Source organism: Kryptolebias marmoratus, linkage group LG9 (genome assembly GCF_001649575.2).
Source record: "Kryptolebias marmoratus isolate JLee-2015 linkage group LG9, ASM164957v2, whole genome shotgun sequence".
In the NCBI taxonomy this organism is placed as follows: domain Eukaryota; kingdom Metazoa; phylum Chordata; class Actinopteri; order Cyprinodontiformes; family Rivulidae; genus Kryptolebias; species Kryptolebias marmoratus.
This window is the reverse complement of record NC_051438.1, coordinates 20,126,277-20,136,752: the sequence shown is the minus strand read 5'-3', so window position 1 is coordinate 20,136,752 and position 10,476 is coordinate 20,126,277. Positions and strand designations below refer to the sequence as shown.

General features: G+C 42.1%; 2 protein-coding genes and 1 non-coding gene across 5 annotated transcripts; 2 read left to right on the top strand and 1 right to left on the bottom strand.

Moving 5' to 3' along the window:
- Positions 1-137: 137 nt before the first annotated feature.
- On the bottom strand, positions 138-3,340 carry hs6st2 (heparan sulfate 6-O-sulfotransferase 2). 3 transcript variants are annotated; one of them, XM_017408096.3, is made up of 3 exons: positions 3,187-3,340; positions 2,293-2,967; positions 138-1,517 (listed from the first exon to the last, which is right to left on the bottom strand). In XM_017408096.3, exons 2-3 carry the CDS (start codon positions 2,874-2,876, stop codon positions 707-709), a joined length of 1,395 nt encoding a protein of 464 aa, XP_017263585.1. In that variant the 5' UTR covers positions 2,877-2,967; positions 3,187-3,340; the 3' UTR covers positions 138-706. The 3 variants fall into 3 exon arrangements, with proteins under 3 accessions (XP_017263585.1, XP_037833511.1, XP_017263586.1); XM_037977583.1 differs by having other exon boundaries at positions 138-1,514; XM_017408097.3 differs by having other exon boundaries at positions 3,131-3,265.
- A 73-nt stretch (positions 3,341-3,413) lies between these two features.
- Positions 3,414-3,486, top strand: trnaf-gaa. The gene has a single exon. It is a non-coding gene; the product is annotated as a tRNA-Phe (tRNA).
- Positions 3,487-5,195: 1,709 nt separating this feature from the next.
- Positions 5,196-10,065, top strand: zgc:153018 (uncharacterized protein LOC767701 homolog). Its single transcript, XM_017408045.3, has 4 exons — positions 5,196-5,621; positions 6,231-6,368; positions 6,456-6,534; positions 7,222-10,065. Exons 1-4 carry the CDS (start codon positions 5,299-5,301, stop codon positions 7,417-7,419), a joined length of 738 nt encoding a protein of 245 aa, XP_017263534.1. The 5' UTR covers positions 5,196-5,298; the 3' UTR covers positions 7,420-10,065.
- Positions 10,066-10,476: the final 411 nt, after the last annotated feature.

Here is a 10,476-nt window from a genome sequence, read left to right as displayed (position 1 = left end):
ATATGGACTGCAAATTATCTATCATTAGGAATAATTTGGGTTATGACTGTATTTATTTTTTAAATCTTGAGCACTCCCTGTTGGTGACTCACAGTATTGCAAGTGCAGCATAAAACATGGCAAACACAGAGCTGCAATTCAGTGTGGAAAAGCATTTAATATATATATAAAAAGAAACAAATTCTGTTATTTTACATTATTAGTTGTTAATGCTACACATTGAGGTATCTAAGAAAACTCCATTCTTCTCCTCTGCTATTGAAAAGACACTTAAAAACACAAGTACATTTCAAAATGTACTAATTTCTGACAACAATTTGGCAAACTCAGGGATAGTTATCACAGAAAGTAGTGTAATTTAAATGAACAAACATATAATATCACATCATTAGTTGTGACAAGAAAAAAATCATCTTGTTTTAAGCCTCATAAGAGTTCAAATGTATTTAAAGTCCAAAAGAATATAGCAGAAGGCTAAGTGTTGCCACTGAAAGGTATAAAACTTAACTTTTCTTAAAAAAACAAAAGCATTAAATGAAACCGTCAGCTTTAAGAAAGACATACAAACAGTTTCAATAAATTAAAGCGTCATCTAAAATAGTTTAGAGTGGAAAAACAATGTAAAAGAAAGGCATTTACTGAAAATACCCTGAATTAGTGAAAACAAACAAGGCAAAACTTGGCACGCTTTGTACTCAGGCAACATCTACCACTGTTCCACGTTGTCTGAGTAATCCTCCACGGTACTGTTCTCATCCAGGTCCCACCAGTCTTCGAGGAGCACTTCCGGCTCCACGCTGGTCTCTGTCGCCTTCTCCTTCTGATGCTCCTTGCTGGTCCTGCGTGTCATTTCAGTGGGCTTCAGCCGCCTCCCCTGCTTTGCTGAGAACCGTCCACGAAACCGCCTCCTCTCCTGTTGCCGCTTCTCTCTGGCCAGCCTGCGCTCCTGCTGCCTCGCCACCTGGAATCGCTGCAGGAAAAGGTCGCGGGCATACTCGTACAGCTCCACGTCCCATCGGTTCAGCTGGCGGATCCGGCGCTGCGTCTCGGGGGGGACGTCGACGCTGGAGGCGCGCGTGCCGTTCAGCTGCGTGAAGGGAGCGATGAACTCCAGGTTGAAGGTTCGCTCGAAGAGGTACTGGGTCTTGCGCTGGTACTCTGTCAGACCGTAGAAGGCCATCCCTCGCAGGTTGCGTTTCGCACTGTCCAGAAGCACCGCCCAGCGCTCCTCGTCGCTCATGGCGGAGACGTTGTAGCAACCCACCAAACTCAGGTCGGCCAACATGCGCGTCTGCCGGTTGTTGGCCAGGTTATAGGGGCAGTCCATGAACTCTTGCAGGGAGCAACCCGACCAGTCATCTCCCGGGTAGCAGTTTGGAAGCTCTGACAGCGTCGGTGCACGTCCGTCGCACACGTGCAAGGAGGCCTTCCACGTTGCTCCTCTCTGCACATGACGCCACTCGCTCAGGTAGCGAGACACCGGGTCTCTCAAGATTGTTATGTAGTAATAGTGTCTACTGGGGAGAAAAGAAGACAACATTGGGTTTGTGTTAGTCATCTCAAAATGCTTTAAAAAGCCTCTGCAATCGATTCGTTTTCATGTATAAATGCTTTGGTCACCATCACAATAACGTCTGGATAAAAAACAAACAAACGTGTAAATAATGTGAAAGATGGTGTTATAACAAAAAATCATTATGGTCGTATGTTTTTTTGTTTAGACAACCCTTGGTATAAAACATGGAATAATCACTGTTGTCTGTTTTAAAAGAAATTTTGATCTATTTCAAATTAAATGTGTTGCATAAAGTGCCATTTAGGGAACGATTTATTTTCGGGTAATTTATTTAAAGCAGACGCTGTTTAAAGCCATCCTTCACTGCATTGCTTAAATCACCCATATAAATATTTAGTTGCTTCAGTGTCAAGGTCTTTGAAGGCCGGTCTTTTCTTTTCTTTTAGAAATAATATATGCACAGTTGTTTTTTCTCAAATCAACGATTAATATGTCCTTAAATTAAAAAAGTTGTGAGCAGTTGCCAACTACCACTTGTTACCTGCAGAAACAGCTGAAGAGACTAAAATAGGTCAACTATGGTATCAGGGTCGAGACACCCAACAATTTTGAGGTATTGATATGTATTAATGCTCAGATTTGATGAGTAAAAGGTGCAGATAAAAGCTACAACACCATCTGATGTAGGTCAAGATAATCTTTTAAAGTTTGATGTCATAGTTTGCATTGAGTGCCTTTAATGTATGATGCTGTTCTTTTTTTTTTTTTTGACTAACCTGGGCAGGTCTTTGTGGGTCTCTCTGGAGTCCATGCGTGAGGGGACGCAGCTGGTCAGCTCGGTCCAGTCTGCGTGAAGCCCGCAGCTCCAGCCGGTGGAGAAACGAGAGAAGAGCCAGGTTTCCTTCTTCCCGGGCCGAAAGCACGTACACTTCTTCTGCCCGGCGTGACACTCGCACGGCCTCTCGAGCTTGATGTTCCGCACCAGGTGCCGTCCGAAGGTGGTGCCCCCGGTCTTCTGGATGTGCAGGAAGACGATGACGTCGTCGCCCTTGATGTTGAAGTCCACGACGCGGCTCAGGTCCGCTGCGGTGAAGTTGAAGCGGGGGACGAAGCGGGCCAGGGCGCCGTCCTCCGCGATGTACGGATCCTTCTGGAGCCCGGCTCCCACTTTGCTGTCGCCGAGCCGGGCACGATCCGCACCGCCAACGGCGAACCAGGACCCCAGGTGGTGCAGCATCTGGCACTCCGACTTGCTGGGGCACGCGTACTGGACCATGATGACGCCGAAGATCAGCACCATGAGCAGGACGATGAAGAGCCGCTGCTGGTGGTGGTGGTGGTGGCTGGACTTCTCATCCATCTTCACGCAGCGGACAGAGAATCATCACTCAGGCGGTCCGGACCCCCTGCCTCGGCTGGGGAACGACGGGGAAAGTCGCTTGAAGTTCGGCCTGAGGGGTGAAGCGAAAACAAAAACACAACAGCGGTGGTTAGACGAGTAGCGTTAGCTAGCTACGAGTCAGCGTCGGACGCGAGAGAGTCGGAAAAATCACGAAACAAACCCTAAAAGCTTCCCCTGAGGTCTAAACGGCAGCGACTGACGACGTTACGTACATAAAATGAGTGCTCCAGTCACGAGAATCGACCCCGAGAAGCGATAATCCTCTTACCGATGCTAATTCCCATCAACAGCCATCGATTCTTGATCTTACGTCCCGTCGGCCACTGCGCGCAGAGTGGGCGTCGTGATGACGTCACCGCGCAACCTCAACGTAACCTGACATACGGAAGTTCGGGCGGAAAATCTGTATAAAAACGAACAAATTATGTTCACATTTAACGTTTATTTATCTGTAGATAAAAAGAAATTCTCACACTAGGTTCTGATGGTGTCGTCGCCGAAATAGCTCAGCTGGGAGAGCGTCAGACTGAAGATCTGAAGGACCCTGGTTCGATCCCGGGTTTCGGCAGCTTTAGTAGTTTTTCAATTCAGACGAGCATAGTCATTAATAAAGTGAAATAAAAGAGACCAGTCGTCTGCTTCCTTCTGTACAACAATCACAGTTTACAAGTTACAAAAAGAGTGCAGATTATAAGAAAACCACAACAGAACCGAAACATTAAAAACTACATTTAAGGTCAAGATTAGCTTTAAGTATACGTTTACAGTTTTTGGGTCAAGTAACAACTATTCACAATAAATATGATTCCGTTTTGTTTTTATTTTATTCTGAAACATTTCGTGTTAAATTCGGTTATAATTTACGCAGCACGTGCCTTTTCTTAAATTTTGCACGAATTTAAACTGAAATAAACAAAACAAGTCTCCAGGTTCGGGCTCCAGCAGACGCCGACCCGTCTGGACGGTCCTTAAAGCTTTTTATTTACTTGCTGATGGAAATAGGTCATCTGGAGGGATCAAACGTGACGTCGACGTGATGACGTCAATGGTGGAGTAAGTTCTAGTACTGCAGATCGTATGCGTACGCAGATGTCCCACTCCAGACAGAATTTCCCCACTCGATGGCAATGAAGTGGTCCTCCTTTTTACTGTTTTTCCCCCCAAAAAGTTGATTTATGTTGTTTATATATTTTAATAGGATATCTTACTTATAAATGAATATTTGATAAGATCTGACTTATTTTTATATAAATATGTGTGTTAGATGAGGCTCTCACACTACGAATTTGCTGAGTGACTTTAAAACATGAAGGAAATTATTCACCCAAAATATTTTATTTAAAGGTTTATTTTTATTTTTACAACAAAGTGCTTTAGAAATACACTTCTTAGGAATAACACTTTCTATTACATGAGGATTATAGCTGACAATATATATTTAAATCCCTTTAATAGGCCTACTTTAGTGTTGTTGTTTAGGTTACTTTAAAGATAAATAAATCACAATGCAACGACATTAATTAAAATTTATTTGCCAAATACTTTTACGTATTAATCTGCAAAATAAAGAGGTAAAGGCATAGCAAAAACGGAAATATTTAATATTGAGATGAATTACTTCAACAGCCACCTTATTTTTGCAATTTTTTTAAAAAACAGTAACATTTCTGCAAAAATGCAGCATGCTGAGTGCTACATGACCGATGGAAATTTGTTGAAGAAGCTGAAAGTGAATTGTTAAAGTTAAAACAATCAGAGCAAAAGCTAAAATATGTTAAAAATAGCATTAAAATAAATCTAAAAGCTAAAAATAGCAAAACAGTAGCCTAAAGTTAAAATGAGCAAGATAGTAGATTGAACCAAAAATGATCAAAACAGTAGCTTAAATCAAAAATCAGCTGAACAGTAGCTAAAAGCTCAAATGAGCTAAACAGTAGCTTAAAGCTAAATATGAAGCAAATATACAAAGATTTTCAAGGCTCTGAAGGGATCTCAGGGCGTTTATATGAGTAAAAAAATGCAACTACAGTTATAAAAATCTAAAGTCACAGCTATAATGTCCTGAACGAGCTGAAAGTTTTGATCCATGAACGGCTGAAACAGCTGAAAGTAAACAGAAATACAGTTTAGAACAAGCAATAAACAGGAAAACAGTAGTATGAATGGTGACCCAGTCTTTCTACTTAAATCCATTTCTAATCTGCTCATCATCAGCTTTGATTTGGTCCGTTGAATTCGTGGCGGAGTGAGCCCTCCTGTCTCCGTGTGAACCCTCCCTGAAACTGGGTCACTTCAGAAGAAACCGCTGTGGCACGCGCTGCTGTCGGAGCTCAGTCCGGGTTGAAATCCTCCGTCCTGCGGTCTGTGCGTGACCTCCGTCATGGAGCTGAACCGGCGGCTGCTGCTGGCGCACTGCGCGGCTCACGGCCTCTCGGTCGCGGCGGGGCTGCTGGTGGTGGTCCCGATGGCCCTGAACGGCTCCGCCTTCAAGGGCCGCTGCGCCCTGTTCTCCTCGGGCTACTGGAGGACCGAAAGCCGGGCCGAGTTGACGGGGCAGCCCGGGGAGCTGTCCCACCTGGTGGTGCGGAAGTGGGGCCCGCCGGAAGCCTGCCAGTTCGCCACGTTCGTGGGTATTTTCACGGTGCTGTACGGAGCCGCGCAGGGCTGGAGGTGCCTCTTCTATCTGCACGGACGACACGACGAGTGGGTCTGCTGACACACACACACACACACACACACACACCACTCTCATCAGTAGTAGCACACAGTATGCAGCATTCACACATATAATTAAATAAAAAGCAGCATTTTCTGCATTTTAATAATATGGGCCATTAAGATTCGGATGATTCAAAAACAAATAATTCTGTTTTTTTTTAAAACATTTGATCCAGTCAGTGTTTGAGTCGCAGGGTTAAAGTGTTATTTGTGTGTCTGTTTGCTTAATAACAACAGTTATTACCACGAGGAATGACCATATTTAATGACTGTCCTACCATAATTTACCTTTATGTTATTTTTTACAGCACTTTAATTAACCCCCTGGACTAAAGCGCTGTGCAGTTACAGTAAATAAAACATAACAGCAGTCACAAGATGTAATAAAAAAAACCAAAAAGAAAAAGAAGCAAAGCAAGGTAAAAGCAGACCTGTCATAAAAGCACAAAATAAATAAAAAGGCAACATGTCAGGTGGGTTTTAGGAAGTGGTTTAAAATCTGACAGGGTGGAGTTTATTTCACATTTTAGGAGCAGGAGCAGAGAAAGTCTTCTGGACCTGTAACGCTTGTCTGGTGTGTGTTTCTCCGCCCAGCACCCTGTTTTCGTCCTTCCTTACGGTCCTGATGAGCGTGTGCGTCCTCTTCCTGTCCGGCGGCGCCAGCGTCATTCTGTCTCTGGGGTTCAGCTCCTGGTGCGACACCGTCACCGATGACAACACGCGTCCGTACAGGTATGTCCGCGTCCGTCGGTCTCTTCTGCTCCGGCGGGCAGTCTGTGGGGTCCTGACGTCGCCTCCTTCTCTCTCGTTTGCTCCCAGCTGCGCCGAGTCTCAGTCGGTCCCGCTCTACCTGGACGTGAATACTTCCACTTTCTTCACAGACCTCAGCCTGGCTCAGGTAGGAGCACCCCTGGCAGCACCACACCGTTCAGCTCTGTTTCAGCAGCTTCAACACATTTTGGGCCTTGGAAGCAGCTAAATCACGATGCTGACTCGTTGCTTTTCATGATTAAAGAGTGCCGTTGTCACATTATGGGACAGCTAGGCACCTTCTCGATCAGCTCTACAGCCAGCAGAGCAAATTGTTGTTGGTTTTTCTTTCAGGGACAACAGAAAACTATTTTGACCTTCAACCTCTTATTTTAGCTCCCATATACCTCCTGAATTTAACTGATCAGCATCACCGAAACGTGGACTTTCAGCTCCATTTCAGCAGCTTATTTAGTCAAAAACGCTGCGATTAAATGAAAGCATTCCAGTTTTGTTTAAAATGGGTTAGACTGAGCAAACCTGTGTCCTATTTATGGTTTCTATATCTACACGTTTGAGCTGGATTTGAAGGTGGACACACACACACACACACTCCTTGATAAAGTTTTAAGAGTCAGTCTGAAACTCTCATGTGCTCCACACGTGCATGTGTGTTCATTTCAAACTACATGTGTCTATTTTTCACGTAAGCATCACCTTACCATCGACTTTCTTCTGCTTTGAGAAAATAAAAAAAAACAGGTTATTCTCAAAAGAATAACTTGACTTCCATCCCGAGCGCTCAGCTGACTCGTTCGGCATCTTGTCTCCTCAGGCGTCCCTGTGGTGCGTGACGGCTCTGTGGCTCGCCCAGTCCGTCCTCGCCTTCCTGCGGCTCTACCACTCCCACAACCAGGACATGACCGGGCCGTGTCTGCACCGAGACAAGGAGTTGCTGCTGGGCCGCAGCCCGTCCGACTGCGGCTCCGCCTCGCCCCCTCATCCTCCGGCAACGCCGAGCGTCTTAGTGTGACCCGAAGAGCGTGAGGCGGAGCTCCAACTCCTCACACATCACTCCATTTTCTTCACACTGATAATCTCCACTCCTTTTGTTTTCTACACATCACCTCTCGTTTAGCAGATTATTGATCGTTGACTCGCCTGTGAAGCTTAAAAACTGCAGGACGGAAATGCCAAAGACATGTCGGAGGTTGTTTAGTTGTCTTTAACTAGTCTGATCTCAAAAACTGACAAGTTTAATGTTTGTTGCCCTTAAAAAAAACACCTATCAGACTGTTTACATTTAATACTGATGAATCTGTATATGTCAACAGTTCAGCTTTAAGAAGTCCACAATCTGAATTTGGTTAAAAACATTGTAACTCTGGAGACTTTTTAAAAGAGTTTTCTAGGTTTTAAATCTAGTTCTTGTTCAACTAGCTGGAAACAATAAATTATCACGATTATCAGATTATTTGGAGTGAGGAAACGCTTCAGCTCTGACTGGTAGATTAAAATCGTTTTAATTATATCAGAAACACATTACATCTGTTCTGTTTTAAAAGAAATCACTTATAATAAAACCAAAAGTGTACAAATTTAAATATATTTATAATTAAAAGGGACTTTCCTGGATATTTGTCTATTAAAATTTCCAGCTAAAATGACATAAATTTATTATTTTTTTAAGTTATTTCAGTTTAAGTGACCTGCAGTATTTCTTCTAAATCTCTAAAGTAATATTCTCATCATTAGTCAGATTTTTCATTCAAAGCGTTTATTATACATCATACTGGTTTTATCAGGAAGTTTCAGCTTTATAAAGGGATAGTATATCATTTTGTTGTTTTTCGTTTGTTTGTTTTTGCACTAAAGGATTCGTCTACAAAGCAGGTTTTTCACATTTATGAGGGAAGTGATTTAACAATTAACAACAAACACTCAGGCTTCTACACCTAAAAAACAAGCAGAAGAAACAAAATAGATCAAATACATAATATAGGAAATAAAAGCTATATAAATAAACTTCCATCTACTCTACATATGTGCATATTTATACACATCGACATGTCGCTGTGGCTCTCAGCTCAGAACGATCCGACATCCTGGAACTCCAACGTAGGATAAAAATGGATTCCAGGTTACTTTAAACGATCCGGCCTCACGGAGCAAATTCAGCCTGATTTATTTCCAGTTTAAGAAATTAAAGGTCCTCTCTGATCCAGCTTGAATATGTAGGTGGAGCAGCAGACTTCCAGTTTAGCAGGAGAGCCCGGACAACAGATCAGATCAGATCAGAGCGACTGGAAAAAACTGATAAAGTTCTGATTAAAACATTTTTTTTGCGTAGCCACAAACCATTAGGAGGAGGATATCAGAGACGTGTTTGTTTTTATGAAGCTGAACCTTCAAGCCAAGACAAGATGTCTGCAGGGGGTTATTATCGTACAGGAAGCATGCGGAAACGTCTTATATGAATGTTGAGATGAATTTCAATCACCCCTCCAGGCCTTTGGTGACACTCAGCAGCTGTTTGACGTAGTAACGTTGATTTAAAAACGTCGACGTTTCTACCTGTGGCTGTGCAACAGCACTCCTCTGACCCGAGGCATCGCATGAAATTTAGAGAGCGAAAACAAAGACAAACTTTGTTGGGATAAAAAGTTACTTTAAGCGTCTCCTCTTTGTGATCAAAATACTTTTCCTTCCCAGCTTCTCCCGTCTTTCCTTCATATATTCGGTTTGTTGTTTATTTCAGGCAATTACCAAACGACTCAGTCGTCATTCAAAGAAAGATTTGATCTCAGACCTTAATGCACTTTTAAACATGAAAGATGCCCGAAGTTCAGACTTTAGGACTTGTTTCTAACGTAAAACTTCAGTCTTAACATAAATGGGATTAAAGTCATTGATGTCTGACATAAAAAATGAATGAAACGTGCATCAGAAAAGCTGAATATATTTATCTAATATTCTAACAACCAGTGTTATTCAGAAGTTTTTGCTTTTTCATTCTGATTTTGTAAATGGATTATATTTTATTTATGTTCATCACAGCACTGCAAGCAGTGTGAGTATTTAAGTAAATTCTATTAATATATTTAAGATGCATGATTGTTTACACATGTTTTGCACAGCAAACAACACATTTATCGAGTGTATCATTGAGCTGAAGCAGTGAGATGCTTTTGTTGTGGTTGGAGTGTGACCGAGCTGCCACGTTCATGAAACAGGCTCACTGTGTGAGCGCGACCTGAATGTTCTGTTGTGTGGGGCTAAAAAAAACAAAAACACTGCTGGCCTTCTCTGCTCTCGTGACGATTTTCATTATGATGGTGCTTGTGTGGAGGCAGCTGCTCTCAGGGGGTCGGTGAAGCAGTCAGATCCTTGGTTTTAACCTGAAGGGAAACTTTTCCCAATCGGAGAAAGATTGGAGGGATTTTTTTTCTTGTTGATGTTGACCGGAGCAGCTGAAATGAAACTCAAACAGCAGAGCTGGAAATCTGAAATGCGGGGGGAACATGTGGTGGTTACCGCTTGAATTATAGTGGGTTTTTTTTTGGTGTTTTATCTGGCTGCAGTTCTGCTTTTTACCTCATTTATTGGTTCGTGTTTAATCGCTGTCGTGTATCTTCCATTTGTCTTGTATTATTTTTAAATAAAACATTTCCTCAGTTAATGAAGTTTGTTGTAACTTACACAACCTAAAGTCTGATTTAATGGTGTCCTTCTGCTCTTAGTAAGAATAATAATTTATTTCTGCAACTATTTATGTCTCAACAGGAAAAAAAACTGAAATAAATTAATTTAACAAGATATGAAGTTTACAGTAAAACAGAAATAATGAATTTGTGAGAAGTAAATGGCAGCTCTGACTGAAAATGTAAAAAAATAAACTTTAAATTAATAGTTTATTAGATTAAATTGGTTTTAGACAAATTTTCTTTACAGCATTTGTAAACCTCTATCCTACAGGCAGTTTCCTGGTTTTTGTTTGTTTTGTTTTTATTTATATTTATTTTTTATTATTCAAAGATTGTCAAGGCACAAAAATAAAATAAATACAGCAGCAGCATATCTCATGTATCCA